Here is a 16,108-nt window from a genome sequence, read left to right as displayed (position 1 = left end):
TGAGCAGATGCTTAGGTGCAATTTGGCCTTATGAAAGGCCAAGTATTGCATCATAGTTCTCCTAAGTGACTTCTTAGACTCCAGCAATTTATGAGTCGGGGACTTTCTCAGCTAGAAATGGTGTCTGAACCACAATTAGATCTCTTCAAGTAAACTTGATGTCTCCCCTGGAACTCATGCAAACTTCTACAATTTACAAGACCTTGGTGCAAGGTGCTCTGCCAATTTAATTATACATCCCGTGAACCTCTTCCAGCTATTTGCATTTGATGGTCGCTATTTCTTCTGTTAGAAGTGTGAGTCCTTAACCACTTTCTGCTTTTAGAAGCCTCTACAATATCCTTCACCCACCTCCTCATTTGTCTGTTTTCCAAGACATAGCTTACACTTATCTTTTTGACAGCTACTGAGCTGACCTTTAAGTGGAATTGTCTGTCTACTAGATTTTCATGATACTATGTACTGTAAAAGCCCAAATATATTTTCTTGAAGCAGAAGAAAAACCAAGAACTAAAACAGCCTTCTTCTAAAAAAAACCCCAAAATCCAACCCAAACAACAACAACAAAAGAAAAACCACCAAAACCCCCACTAACCAAACAAGCAAACAAACAAAAAATAGCCCCACTACTAAACCAAAGCAGGGCTAATCTGTCACTTGAATGAATTGTTAGGCTGTTCTGTGTCATTTCCTTTGCACTTTCATATGACAAGGAGAAAAAGAGCTGCAAAAAATGCAGTTCACTCTTTATCTGGTCCTTTAAGAATTTAGTCTTCTTTTATCCATTTTCCTCTGGGTGAACTGCGTTGTCATTACTGAGTGAAACCTGTTTTCCCCATAGAATAGAGTAACTGTCAGATTCTTAGCAGCAATATACAGTCTTGCATTAAACTAAAGCAGGGGCTATCAAACTTTTTGCCCCATATACCAAATCCCATGTGCATACAATGCCTCTTCCTCCTCATCCTCCAGCCTGGGAGTCACTTAACTGAAGGGTGGAAATAACCTGGGGAAAGCAACAGAAACCGACCTTTTGCTAAGTGGAGGTGAGAGCAGCAGAGAAGAATGGTTGAAGCTGCATTTTTTAAAAAAACTGCTCTGGAATTGGGAAAGAGTAGGAGGAGTGGAGGGAGCAGAGGACTGATGAGATGATGCTGACTCCACGGAGGCCCCACAGACCTGCCCTGTGGTCAGCCCATCCAGAGCCATCTGTGTCACTCCCAAGAGCGGCAGCCTCCTGCTTGCATGCAACTGGATACACTTTTGAGAGAATGACAGTGTATTTGTTGTGGCAGGGAATGCCGGGTACAGATGGAAAACCAGGCTTTCCTGGCATTGCTGGACGACCCGGAGATGTGGTGAGTAGGGCTGTCATCATCTGTGATCACCCAGCACACACAGGCTCCCAAGCCTAGGGCTTAAGGGTCACCAGGAGCCCTAACAGTACTGGCTAGCAGTGCAGGAGAGCTGGGGCTGGGTTTGTCCTGCTTAACCCAGACCAGCTGCCTCAGACACCAAGCATGGGAGCAGGGTGTCCCTTGCCCTTGCCTCCCTCATCTGGCATCTCCAGAGGCTAGTTCTAATTCTTTGATGCTCCTTTTGCTTTTAATTATTCAGAAATCAGCTCTGCTTTTAATAAAAGAGAAGCTAACAGGCTCATAGGTGATTTTAATGTATTTCTGATGCTTAAGAGCTGCTAGGACTGCAGAGCCCTTTGGCCGGGAAGTCCCACAGCTTGTCCCCTGCCACCTCCCTCTCACTGGTGGCAGTGAAGCTGTCTGCTTCCCTGCTACAGTGAGCTGTGCTGAGGGGCTGAGCAAGTCTGGAAACAACCTGCCCGAAAACCGACTGTATAACGCACCTGTGCTCCCCTGCCTGGGGCCACTGGGCCATCCCAGGGACAGCTAATGCTGGAAAAGGAAGGAGCAGCCAGGCATGGCTGACCTCAGTGCACTGAAAGAAAGGCTTGTTGAATTAATCCCCAACTAATCAAATGCTGTGTGCCCGTTCTGCTGGTCACCTGTGAACTCTGTCAAGTGTGCTGGGAAATGCTTTCAGGCTTCAAATCCTCAGAGGGTCTGAGCTCAAAGCAGATGGCCCCACCCGTGGTTCGAAAGCGCTGGGACTGATCATTCTGTACCTGCATTTTACTGTTGTGCTTTCTGTGAAGCTAGAGAAAGCCCATTTTCAAAATTTTACCTTTTAAATCACTTACACCCATTTGTCTTATCACATGCAGGGTCCAAAAGGGGAGAAGGGTGACCCAGGACTGCAGGTGAGGTTGTGTGGATTTCATTCTTTCTCGGGAACCTGGGTGAAATGTAGTACTTAGTAAATGGGTTTTCCACCTGTAATGCTTTTGACATAGGGTGAACCAGGACAGAACGGGAATAGTATTGTGGGACCACCAGGACCACCAGGACCACCAGGACCAATCATAGCAATACCTGAGGTAAGTGTGTTTGTCAAGCATTAAAGTCTTTGTAACCCATCTTACAGAGAAGAAGGCACAAGCCGTTAACAAACTGGCAATGCTGCTGTTGATGTTCAGGTCATAAGTTTACTCCTCAAAACAAAAAAATCTCGATATGTCTTTATATCAAATGGATTTTTTTAAAAAAGACAAAATGGGGAGGAGAGTGGGTGAAGAGCTTATATACAAGAATTATGGGCTCACACTGAGAACTCACAAGCTGTCCAGGTGATTCTGCAGAGGTTGTGAACATGAAATAAAAATCAACAGAGAAATACAAAACTGGGAATGTTTAACAAAGCAAGCACCCAAGACACAGCAGTATGTAGGAGAGAGATAGGTTGCATTTTCTGACAGGTCTCCAATATACCAACCAGAGCACTGACTGTTGTGGAAGCAACAGCCCAAAGTATCAAAGGGTAAAACACTTGAAGCTCAGCAAAACTGCCTAATATCCTTTAGCTGCATGTATATTTTCTACATCAGCCTTTGCAAAAACAATACTAGTTAGCAGTATGAAGGCTAGACATTAGGATTAATTCCATTTCAAATCCTTGTGGTTGGCTTGATATGACATTGAGATCTGGAGGAGCTGTGAGTGGCTACAGGAAGTTCTTCACCTCTCAGAGCTGAAGGTGCCTGAGACAGCCAGACCCACAGAAACCACATAACAGCAGTAAGGAGTGATTTGTGGTTGCAAGAAGAGAAAGTGCCCAGGTGAGAAATCTGTGCTGGGGTAGCTGGGCACCAACATTAACACAAAGCTGAGCTACATACAACATTTTTTGTTGACTGAACCAACTAGGCTTTCAGTAACACTTCTGCTACTGATAGCAAATATAGCATAAATTGCCATCCCATAGCCCACATAAACAGTCCCAAAAGAGTTGGGTATTTTAATTAAGTTTACTTATTATCCACACAGAATCTTAGGATCCAAGATCTTGGATGAGCAAAATTACAGATTCACAGAAATGTTGGTTGGAAGGGGTGTCTGAAGATCATCTAGTTAAAAGTCCTGCTCAAAGTGGGACTTTAACCAGCTCTACACTTTATCATTTTTCTGTTGGTGTTTCTGGGAAGTTCCTCAATAACTGTGACAGAAATGCTGATGTAAAAATCATGTTCTTTCTCACAGCCCTGCCCTCATGGTGTCACTGCGGGGCCTCAGCTCTCATCAGTGACTAAACAGCTCTGTTTGCAGTACTAATGAACCTGAATGTGTTGTTCCTTAGCTCATTAATACTTGACAAAACACTGTGAGAGCCTCAGAGGGAGGACAGTATGTATAAAAAATGTAAAAAGATTATTGAAGCTAACAGCAAACTAATGACAGTAGTTAGCTGGAGGCTGCATAGCTCCCTACTATGCCCACGCATCTATGTAAGGGAAGAAACCTAGCCTCTGAGTTCTCCAGAACTGTATGAGCTACTTTCACCATGCTTTACAGAACTAAAGCCTGGTAGAAGCTGTATTGCGTTAGGTGTATTACAACCCATACAAAACTCCATTTCCTTCTCTGAACACCTTGGAGTTTAGGAAGCAAGTTCTCTTACGAAGTTGGGTGCATAGTATATGGGGCTTTATGTACATTTGTAACAAACAGATATTTGGGGAGGGGGAACAGCAAGAGCCATATATCCTCAAGTGCTTCAAATCCTCCGTGTTGTTAATCAGATGATTTATCGGAGGACTTGGTATGCTGGATTTTGATACAGTTGACTGAACATGTGCACGTGTAAGTATATGTCATTATGTGTAACACTGAGTTCTACCTACTTCACAAATGTTTGTATGAGAGCGGGACCTTTGATTACTATACATTTGCTGAGATAGAAGATTAAATTATCCAAATACATTTTGTTGACTTCTGTAGTTAGCTTCAGATAGGAAAAGAACTACTGCAAGTATCAATTGCAATTGGAATTACGGAACTAAAATAAATATCAGTACCAGCTGTTGTAATGTGGATATTGGCTTGACCTGGGTAGAGCAGCAGAGATCAATTAAGTGATCTACATGAACCACAGGGCAGCTAGAGAGATTGCTCCCCGGGTCAGGGTCTGTTGGTTCACTCATTTAACTGTTGTGTAGCCAGAGACAGCAATGCTTCTTGGGCTACAGAAGTCTGATGGACTGAGCTATCAAAGTTGGAAGTTTTCTTACGAAGGGCTGTGTGACTACAACTAAACAGATTTCAGGCTGCTTGATCAAATTAAAACAAATTAAAGAGCTGGTGCAGTTTCACTATTGTTGAAATATTAAGGTCTGACATTGGACTGCTGTCAGGCCTCACCGGTATCTGGCCAAAAGCATATTGATTGAGCTGCACTGGGAAGGGGAACTTAGTTTCCTCCTCATTTAACCTGGTCCCTAGGTGAACTGAGGGGATATGATCCCTTCAGGAACTGCTCCCAACACTGTGAAAAGACATGGTAAGATAAAAGTGAGGTCTGCAGTGGAACCTTGTCATTTTCAGGTTTTTCCAGTACCTACCAACACCGTGGGTCTCAGAGGCTTGCAGTCCTTTTTGTCTCTTCTCTTGCCTCCTGCTCTTGGTTGGGAAGTCAGCTCTGAGCTGTCCTGTTTAAAAACCAATGTCCCTCAGTTTGCTGCTGCTGGATATTCCAAAATACAATATTCCTCATCCCATATGGGCTAATTTGCTTTTTTGGAGCATAATCTCTGATACTTAGTGCATTTTCATGCACGGTATCACGATAACCAGTAAACCATATTAATTGTTGCTATGATTTTTATCTCACCAATTCAGTTTGATACAGTACAGAAATCTTACTGTATTTAAATTTAAAACTTTTAAACAATTACCTATTGCCACCATTTTTCCTCCATAGTTTAGGTACAAAACCTGAATGAAAGTCCTGGAGAAAGATTAATGTTGGGGGTCTAAAGGAAATGTCAAAAGATTGTTTCCTATGTTCTTTCTGTAGTCCTAATAAGGGTGTATTCATGCCATTTGAATATGAAGCTGAAGGTTTATTTAGAATCCAACCCAGGCAAGCATGCTAAAACCTATGGTTTCTCCCTCTTCATAGCCGTGAAGAAAATATGAAAAACAACATTGTCCTTACTTCGTGGTCAGCACTTTCTGAACTGATTTGATATGTTAAAAAACTGCATTGCTGGGTTGTTGCTATTAAAGCTGCTTGCACATCCAGAAAGGAAGATAAATATATACCTGGAGCAGGCTGTGAAGAGTGCAATCTTTTTCTCTTCTCATCATCCTTGTACCTTCTATTTTCATATCTTTTTCAGCACTCTCTACAGTTTTCTGACTTCCAACCACAATTTCCATTTGTAGCTAAACTCTGTTTATAAAATATACAAAGTGTTGGTCCCAAGCTCAGCAAAGCCTTTGGGATTCTTTCCACTGACTTCAGTACAGTTTGGATTGAGCCCAAAAAGAATGAATACTGAGTAATTCCACAATGCAAAGACAGTGTAAACCCAGGGCTCCTGGATTTCTTCCACCAGCTGTAGATAAAGCAGAGCAATTGCAGCAGCAGCACTCTTTTATTACTGTCATTAAAGTAACAGCCCATACAGAGCTGGGAATACAGTGGGACCAATGGCATCACGCTAGCCCTGGAGCAATGCAGCAGAGTGAGCTCACAGAGGGTGGGAGATGGAGTGCTGCCTGCAGCAATTAAACTCCCTTTTAATTTGACATTTTTCCAGTGGTTTTTGTAGAACACAAGGACAGGGAGCAGCACCCAGTAAAAGTAAAAGGCTTTAGCTGCGTGAATCATGGTGCCAACATGACCCCAAAGTACAGAAAGTTGACCATACACTGCCACAATCAGATGGCATAGATAGGATATCTGATGTGACCAAGCAGGTCTGTTCTTTTTTGTGTCCTCCTTCACATCCCAGATTGTCCAGCACTATCCAAACTATCAAGCTGCAACAAGATCTTTTACCACCTCATACCAACACACTCTTCATGCCAGTCCCTCCACTGCCTTGCCCTCACCTCATCCAGAACCCACTCTTTCTTCTCTTGCTTCTTCTTCCTCGGCTGCTCTCTCTTCATTGGCTCTCAACCACTTAACAGAACCAGCCACAGCTGCACCTTATCTACATCGGCCAACCTGCCGCCCCTGAAGCCAACCCACAGTTGTATATTATCAATGCTAATTAACACAGCTTCATTCCTCTACAATTCCCCCTTCTTTTTTTTTTAACATTTCATACCTTATGTTTTTAACAATTATTACAACCTTTTTACAAATAATTTTTTCATACAGTCCTCTATAATTCCTCTACACTAGATTAGAAAAATAATAATCAGAGACTCGTAATTGGAAGTGACCTCTGGAGGCCATATGGTCAAACCTCCTATTCAAAGTAGGAGTAGCTTCAAACTTAGTTCTTGTATGCTGTATTATTGACAAATGTTGCAAAAGATTGTGATCTGATAGCATTGATCTGCACATGCACATCTGCAGAAGAGGCATTCAGATTTCACAATACCTCAGTGACAAAGTGCTTATTCATGTGTTAAGTGAATCCCCGGCACCTGAAGGCATGCCCTGCCCTAGTCTTGTGAAATTCAGAAGATTTTCGTCACATTGAATGGGAATATACTGTTGTACATAGAGCCTTATATTGAAATGGCTTGCCTGCTAAACAAGTGGACTAGTTCAAGGCTGTAATGAGGTTCTGCACACATTTCTGAATCCAAAACAAAGCTAAACTTTCACACAAAATGGGACTGTTGGAGTGAAAGAAATGAAAAAAATGACAAACTGATTAAGGATCTCTTTTCACCTACAACAATTACGTGGACCAAGAACTTACATATTGTCTGTCCTGAACTCTAACACATGACTATGTGATATAGTATTGGGAACATCCGTTCCAATAACGGATCAAAATGAAACCAAAGTGAAAGCCTAATCATAACACCAGGACAAGAATCTGACTGGGAACAGCCAACATGGATTTACTAAAGCAATTCATTCCTGGCTGAAATGATTGCTTGTCTGTGAACCAGGGATGGTCACTGGGTGTTGTACACCCTGACCTTAGCAGGGCTTCTGATGAAGTCTTCCATAGTCTTGCTATCACCAAGCTGGTGACCTATGAGGTGGATAAGCAAATGATAAAATAGGTGGCAAATTGGCTTAACTGACAGTTGCGCTTGGCATTCCTGTGATTGGTTCTGGAGTACTGTGTCCGGCTGTGAGGTTCCCACTACAAGAAGGATATTGATGTAATGGAGCCAGGCCTGCCAAGATGGCCGTGTGACTGGAGCACTGAGGGAACTGGGTCTGCTCAGCCTGGAGGAAAGAAGCCTAAGGAGAGACTGTTGCTGTCTACAACTACCTAACCAGAGGATACACAGAAGATGGAGGCACCCTCCTCTTGGAGGTGTATGGCAGTATATAAGTTGTAACAAACACAAGTTGGAACATGGGAAATTTTGATTAGATATAGGCAAAAACTTTGTACCCTGATGATGCTCAAATAGGGGAACCAGTTGTCCAGAGCAATTGTGGCATTCCCATCCTTAGAGGTGTTCAGGACTTAACTGGACAAGTCCCTGAGTGACCTGATCCAATTAGACCTGCACTGAGGAGGGCGTTGGACCAGATTATGTCCACAGGTCCCTGTCTACCTTCATTATTCTGATTCTGTGATCAAATTATGCAGAGATGCCCAAGGAAATGCTGAGGTCACTAATTCAGGCTAGGAGGCAGTACAGCAGCATTGCTATTGCACTGCTTGGTTCAGGCTTCTTGAGCCTGGGAGCTGATTAGCTTAGGTGCTGCTCCACATGCAAGTGACTATACTGTTTAGGGGGTCCCAGCCAGTTCCACTGACTGCAGGCACAGCAGCATGATCAGAACTAACTTAGGAATCACTGCAAGGCAGCGCTGCATAGTGTGATGCAGACACGTCCAGAACATAATTACAACTTCAACTCTACAACAGGATGAGTGTGGTCAGATTCACCATCTTAGAATGCCAGTGACATATTGGAATATAAAACCTTCATTTTGATCTTTATCTTACTGAGGAGAAATGACTTCAGGCTGCAACATTTGGTGTCATAGTTTTCAAATTAAAAATGAAATTTAGTTAATTAAAGTTTTGAAAGCATTACAAGATCCTTACATAATAAATGTAAAACGAATTCTAGGTTTTGTTATTCCAAATGTATAACAAAAACTAGAAGTAGGGAGCCTTCGCTATGGCCTTATTTGTGTTTTTCTCCCCATAGTTACAAAGAGATGCTTTAACTGTCTATACATTCCTAAAATTGTATGTGTGCCCTAGATAATTAATTTGGTATTTGAAATAACCCATTCCTTAACCACTTTTTTAGCTACTGCTCAATGATACAGAGGGAATTTTTAACTTTACTGGAATTAAAGGACTGCTTGGGCCTCCAGTGAGTATATGCTGCTTTATTATGTCTTCAGATTTGATCTATCTTCTGTGTCTCCTTTTGAGTATCAGCTAGAGCTGAGTTTCCTGTGCTTTAGAATTGTGTGCCTACTAACTTCAGCACAAAGCTCTGTGGAAGCACTTCAGGGCAGAACTGAGTTCTGTGTGAATTAATTGCTTTTACGCATATGTTTGGAAGAAAGGAACTGGCTTAGCTTTGAATCTGAGCTATATGCTTTGAATGACAGAAATGTGGAACTGATGCAAAAATAGGGACCAAGATTTAAATAGCATGTATTCCATTTTTTTCTATTGTTGTTTTTCAAATGGTAAAATGTTGGGATAAAGTATTTTGCTCAGTTCTGCTTGAGACTACAACTAGGAACACTATTCTCACATCAATTATAGCTGTGGATGAAAAGCTGGAAATTCTGAGAGCAACAGATGTGAAACTTCAGTTAAATGTTGAAAATTCAATTAAATATTTGAAATTCTAAATGATTCTTGGTAATGATTTCAAATTCCTAGGACTGGATCCAAAGAGAAATCTGCCTTTTCCAGGCTGTGGAGTCTATTCAAACTTGCCTGAAAGTCTACAATATATTGCACTTTGTAAAATTTTAATCCCCCCCAAACACAGCATCTGGCTTCAGAGCTAGTTTCATTTGTGGACTGTTGTTTGTGTATTTTACCTGTTTTCTTGTTTGTGAGCACAGTTCTCTCCCTCACATTCAATGCCTGATGAAACCAGGAAGACCAGAATGTGTGTACCTGATAGCAGAATTTCACTCTACATAGCCATAGTTTGAAAAAAACCCATGTTTTTTTATTAATACAACTGTCCCAAAATAAGTGTTTACGATATCTGTCAGTGAATGGGGAAGAAGGGATGCATGCTCTGTTTTGCAAGTCTGTAATGTGTTTTTTTAAGGGAGTGGGGTTTTTTGCATTTTGTAGGGGCCAGATGGCAAGCCAGGTCTACCAGGATTTCCTGTAAGTATTATGTTCCTTGGATTTAACTAAGTATTTTTCAATATAATTTAATATTTTAAAATCTTATATTGTACAGAATTTACACAAAGTCTAATACATTTTCATATGGGAGACTGTAGGTCTTGCTGGAATCAACAGCTACGGCAGAAATTAACTCTGCTGGAAATGAAGTATGCCATGATATGCACATCTCATATTTCTGCTTATCTTGGAATCAGTTCTGTAGTTTAAATCTAAATGTAGTTGATGAAAAACGACTACCTGAGGAAAAGACCTGTGCCATTTAGGAGAAACAAATGGAACAAATGGTCTTCTGGGAGTTATCTTCATATGTATGTGCAATTGTATTATTCTTTAGGCTTTTATTGTCACCACTACAAAAGTACAATAAAGCCCTGTAAGGTGTACCCTTTTGATTTTATCCTTTAGGAAGCATTATTTTTATACTAACAGACAAGTGCCACCATGTAAGCATTGCACAGCCGTAGTATCAAAAGGTGCCTTATACTATGACCCGTTTAAGTGCCTTGTGCTAAGACTGCCACAACATATAAACACTATCTGACTTGTGACTTCAGACAGTATTGTTTATACTATTATTTTTTTATTCTATATAATGTTATAGAATTATTTTCCCTTGTTATGATTGTTTTACAGTTCAGATGTGTACATACAGTCTCAGGATCCTTTGTCTATTGCCTGAGAATAACTGAAGAGAAAACTGAAAAATGATGTTGCCAAAAAGCTGGAAAATTGCCCAGAATTCTATGGAAGGTTGTTTACTAAGTCCTGGGTATTGTGGACTGCACAGAAAGCCAAAGAAAGGGGAAAAAACCTACCTAAAAAGACTTTTAGTTTGAAAAAAGAGCTATTAACATTTATAAAGTTACACAATGAATTCTTAGTCTCTCTGCCATTTACAGAATTTCTACAGACATAAAAATACCATTCTTTTCCTTATTTCAGGTCTTTTTCTTTACCTCTTCACTAGTGCAGAAATGTAGGCTTTAATTTAGTTCTTGGTGGGTAAAAAAAATGCTTCTGAATGCACTTATAATGGAAGATCATGAAACAAAATCTGATCTGAGTCGAATGCTTTCACCATAAAACAGATGCAGAAATTATCTTATTTTCAAACATGCAATCTCTATTTCAGATAATGATATTTTTTTAAGTACTGTTAAAAATATAGCTTCAGAAATTCTGTTGAAAATCAGTCTGGCTGAATCATCGTGGAGGAAGAGAGAATAGAGTAGGGAGGAAATAGAGAATTTTGGGATGAATTTCCACTATTATTATTGTTTGCATATTTCTCTTTGTGAATGTATATATCATCTACACTATGACAGACATCAGAGTTTTTTTGTTTTGTTCTTTTTAACACATTCTCCTTATATGAAATTTGTTTTAGGGAATACTTTGATTCAGGCAGCAATTTAGTCCTGTTAGAATTCTTAGATTGCAACCAGAGTGATTCAAGTTCAAATTTTCCAGTTATTGAAAATGACACTTGGTAAAATGGCCAGCTCCACATTCATAGCAGATCTCACCATGGATTTATGTACTTGTTTTTTGCCTAGGGCCCTCGGGGACCCAAAGGTGATACTGGTTTGCCTGGATCACAAGGACCCAAAGGACAACGGGTAAGAGAAAATGTGAAGGGAAGAGTACATGCTGCAAAATGTATTAGATGACAGATACTTAGCAGCATTAAAATGTTAATAATTCTAATTTTACTAGGGGTTGGGATGTTAATAAGTACATGTGAAATATTTACCAAGTGGAAATTGGAAGAGTGCTAAACAAAATACCTTGATATAATGCCACTGAGAGCTAACATTCCTGCCCCTGTGCTGAAATTCTGCAGTGCAGTATGCGCTTGGCAGAGTAAGTTTGCATGAACATTAAACACGAGGTGGCCTCTTCTTGCAAGTTGATAGTCTGTGCTGACACCCTGGGATCCTAACCAAAAGGCCAAATAAAAACCATGATTCATCTTTTCTTCCTTCTTTGGCACAGAGGACTTTGTCTACAGAATGAAAACTGCAGTTTTCCATTCCCAAATAAAGTTTAAGACTTGGGTAGTGCTTAGAATCCCTTCTCTTATTGCTGCACAACAGTATTGCTGTTGAGAGGAGACTAAGGACTGATGGCTATTTTGTAAATGTTGCAGCTCTTTTTCTGGTTTTCTGCCCTTTCTCACCCACCTGCAGGAAGCAGGGGAGAGGAACATCTAAGTTATTACGATCTTAGTTATAACAAAAAGAAAACCAAAACCACTTCTTGCTTATTCTTTGTAAGTAGCTGACCTCACTTTCTCAAAAGCAATAGGAAGGCTTGGAAATGGTCAATTATAGTTTGAAATGGGATTGTAGATGAACAGCATCTTCATTGCTCAGACAGAAACATGTCAGGCTGGAAATACTGGTCCCTTTTTGTCATAAGGATTCCTGTTCTTTCATTGAGCCCATAAAATGATCAAGCTCAACCTTAAAACCAGTTGGATTGTTTCTGATTTGAGGTGGGGTGGGTGGGTGGGTAAGAGTGTTTACTGAGGGAGGTGGCTTCCGCTGTCCTCACTGGAAGGAACTCAAAACTTTGAATACATTATATTCTGTACTCACCAGCAACAGTGATTTTTCTGAGGTTATTTCTGAGGCACAAACACCAGATTATGCTCATGAGTGATGACGTTGGCAACCACAATGAAGCTGCATAGACACCTAGGATCATTTTGCTTTAAGAATCATGAGATGGTTCTGTTGCAGCCTCTGGTCCATAAAATCTCATGGAAGATAGTCAGAGAAGTCAAGCCTTAGGGAGACCCCAAAGTATCCTCCAAAGATTTAAGAACCTGCAGAGTTACAGCACTTCCTGCTCAGTGGTGGTGCTCTGACCTGGACCATCACTTTAATCAGCAGTGCAGTTGTTCATTTCAAGCCATATTTCTTCCATTAGAGATCTTGGGAAAGCTATTGTACTAAGCTGCCTGAGCTAGGAGGAATGTTACAGCTGAAAGATCCAGAGTGGGAACCATGTGCCAGCACTCGGGGAATGATATTCCTGGTTGTGGTGCCATTATTCAATGGAATTACCCCTTGAAGAACTGGAATGCAGAGGGTCATAATTTGAATGCTGGGAATTGGCCTGCATTAAAGGTAATGAGGCTGGATCATGCCAGACATAGAGAGAGAACGATTCATGCTTTCCTGGTAGAAAAATCAGGACATTTAGTGTTCTGTCAAGTTTTTACGTTTCCAGCAGGATTTCCTGACCAGTATCTAAGCTGATGGTACACAAGAAGACACCAGTTGCCTGTCCACCTTTGGCAGAGATCTCTTGTGAATACAGCATATTTCACATAGTTACTTTATGCAGAGCAATTAAAAGTCTTTTTTTTAAAAAAAATAATTACTTATTAATCTCAGGGAGATTTACAGAAGCAGGATATTTTTAGTGTACTTCATTATGATTTAAGAAAGATCAGCCCTTTTCTTCCCCAGAATCAAGCTTCAGCTTACATTGATACCACTTCATGTTTAATATCACAGTATGACTAATATGTCATGCTTCAAATAGCAGTAATGCTGCTTCCTCTTCTTCTGATTCATTGAGAAATGCTTTGTAAACACCATAAAATTACTTTTACAATTGCAGGGTGAAAAGGGAGAACCAGGAGCTATCATCACTGCTGATGGATCTTTAACTGAACTATTAGGAAGAAAAGGGGAGAAGGTGAGCTAATAAGCTGTTGTGTTCCTCCAGAATGTTTGGTGACCTTGTTACTACCCACCTCTGCTAGATATTGCAGAAGTTCTCATCATTGCTCTATGCGTGTCTGTCCTCAACAGGGTGAAGCTGGAGTGGTGGGACCAGTGGGACCAATGGTGAGACATTTCCAAAGATGAGTGGATTCTTTTTTTTATTTTGCTTTGGTGTTGCAGATAATTGTAAATGTAAAGGTAGTTTGGTTTAGATTTTCATTCCTTCAAAGTAGGGATGATAAGGAGTATTCATGCTTCAGGATGATCAATGCCCTTCAGAAAATAATGTGGTTGTTAAATATGTGGTGCTGCAACCTACTGACTTGATCAGGATTTAAATTCTGGTAGCACAAATGTATCTGTTACTATCTAAACAGACAGTGAAATATCAGAGCTAGAAATTTACATAACTTATGAGTCTGAGTGAACTGGTTTTGTTTATCCCTGAAGATAAAAGGCTGAGAGGAGCTCTAATTGCTCCCTGCTGCTGCCTGAAAGGGAGTTATAGAATAGATTAAGTCAGGTCCTTCTCAGAGGTGCCCAGGAAAAAGACAAGTGCAATGATCACGAGTTCCAGCAAGGGAAATTCCAATTGGATGTAAAGAAAAAAGTTCACAATAAAAGTGGTTAAACCCAGAAACAGGTGCTCAGAGAGATGGCAGATTGTGGAACAAGATGCTGGCGGCATGACCTGATTTGGAAGTTTGTTTCGCTTTGAGCAAAGGGTTGTACTAGATGATCTCTAAAGGTCCCTTCCTGTTGGAAGAAGGGCTCGCCGGAGTCAAGAAGATGCTCAATATGAGTTATGCATCTTGCTCAGCTTTATTAGTTTCTAACACTACTTACATAGAACCGATACACATGCATATTCATAAAGCAGAAATATAATTGGTTAGTAGTCTCTCAACGCGCATGGTTCTCACACCCCTAATTATCATGACTAAAATAAGCATTCTATCCATGTAGCTAATTGTGTTGCTGTGCTTCAGCCTTGTAGTTTGTTACTCCCTATATTCCCATACCGGTCCCTATCTTGCTTGGCCCTGCACCTGCTTTCCCAGCAGCTGTAGCTTGTTACAGCCACGGCCTGTTGGCACAACATAATTACTTGGTCTCAGGATTGAAGAATAGCTCAAGGCTGCCTTTCTTGTTAACTTCAGCACAGCAACTTCAGTACAATTCTGATTACAGGCCTATTCTAATACCAGGCCTGGATTGTGCAGATCTTCAGAGATTCTAAGGCCACGCTTCTGCAGCCATTCTTCTGCAATTCCCCCTTTTTTCTTTTGCACAAGCCAGGCCTGGTTGGTTATGTTAAAAACTACTCTCTTTAAACAAGAAAAAACACAGCTAAAAACTAAAAGCATTACAGTAATGATTACAACAAAGTGTATTCCTTCCATCAATAACGTCTTTAACCAACCTGTTATGCCCAATCCTCTCAACCATTCATCAAAGGGATTATCATCAACAAGAATATGATTCATGTTTCCCTGCAGTTGTGACAACTTCTTGTGGATAGATATGGAATGATTGGAAAGGTTCACACAACACATCCCTTCAAAATCCTCACAACCGTGTCCATGTGCTAATAACAAAAAATCTACTGCAGCTCTATTTTGTAATGTAGCATGCCTAACACTATGTCAAGCGATAACTTAAAATCTGTGATGTAAGATTAAATTGCTTCTCTCCCCAACACGCTAACCTTCGTATATTCTTAGCGTTTAATGCAGTCATTACTCCTGGCATAAATATGGAGGCTAAGACATTTGTTGTTGCAGACTGCAGATCGACTCGGTCATTACATGTTTCATCAAAGGTGCGCAGTGCCCTCCGTGATCTATGAAATTGTGGAGTCATTTTCAATAAGTCTTTCATACGTGGAGCAAACAAAGTTAAACGCCCTAAATAACATGGTCCACCGACAGGATTCAAAGGAATCCCTGGCCATGCTCTGTCTCCACACATCAAAAAGACTCCCCGTGGCAACTGATAGCCCCCTGATACATTTACATGTAAGCCTCCAGCTTTCAGTTCACCCCAATTAGGTGAACCGGTTAAATTTTGAAACCTTGTATCGAACTCCCATTCACCCTGACGTGCTAGGCACAGTCGCCACGGTTCACCAAACCAAATTACTCCAGTGCCATTTAGAGCTTGAAGTGGTGGTACCGTGTCCTCGCATTCTGGCATTCCCGTTGCAGTCACATTAACGTATTTAACGGGCGTAATGCTACCTAATAGGTCTAACTCCTGCAATGGCAAATGATATGGTCGATTCAAATTCTCAATAACCATTTTCTGCCACGCTGCATTACGCATAGAAGGCCAAACAAATTGCCCGTTCGGACTCATATGTGTACCATTCTGATTGGAAGTCAGATCCACTGTTTTAACATTTCAAAAAACCATCAAAATTTGTTTCACTCTCTTGCAGGGGAATACCAATTAAACAAGTTCT

At 40.8% G+C, this 16,108-nt stretch overlaps 1 protein-coding gene across 5 annotated transcripts in view; it reads left to right on the top strand.

The window, feature by feature from the left end:
* The window catches only part of LOC130146301 (collagen alpha-1(XV) chain-like), a 129,506-nt gene that overhangs the window by 76,783 nt on the left and 36,615 nt on the right, over positions 1–16,108 (top strand). For all 5 annotated transcript variants that reach the window (XM_056332326.1, XM_056332323.1, XM_056332325.1 and 2 more), the window contains exons 19-26: positions 1,296–1,358; positions 2,240–2,275; positions 2,369–2,452; positions 8,826–8,891; positions 9,845–9,880; positions 11,461–11,523; positions 13,538–13,615; positions 13,732–13,767. In XM_056332326.1, coding sequence (XP_056188301.1) covers positions 1,296–1,358; positions 2,240–2,275; positions 2,369–2,452; positions 8,826–8,891; positions 9,845–9,880; positions 11,461–11,523; positions 13,538–13,615; positions 13,732–13,767 — 462 coding nt within the window. The remainder of the gene's footprint in view (positions 1–1,295; positions 1,359–2,239; positions 2,276–2,368; positions 2,453–8,825; positions 8,892–9,844; positions 9,881–11,460; positions 11,524–13,537; positions 13,616–13,731; positions 13,768–16,108) is intronic.

This window comes from Falco biarmicus, chromosome 3 (genome assembly GCF_023638135.1).
Source record: "Falco biarmicus isolate bFalBia1 chromosome 3, bFalBia1.pri, whole genome shotgun sequence".
Lineage (NCBI taxonomy): Eukaryota > Metazoa > Chordata > Aves > Falconiformes > Falconidae > Falco > Falco biarmicus.
Note: the sequence above shows the minus strand (reverse complement) of the source record. Positions and strands in the feature narration are given on the sequence as shown.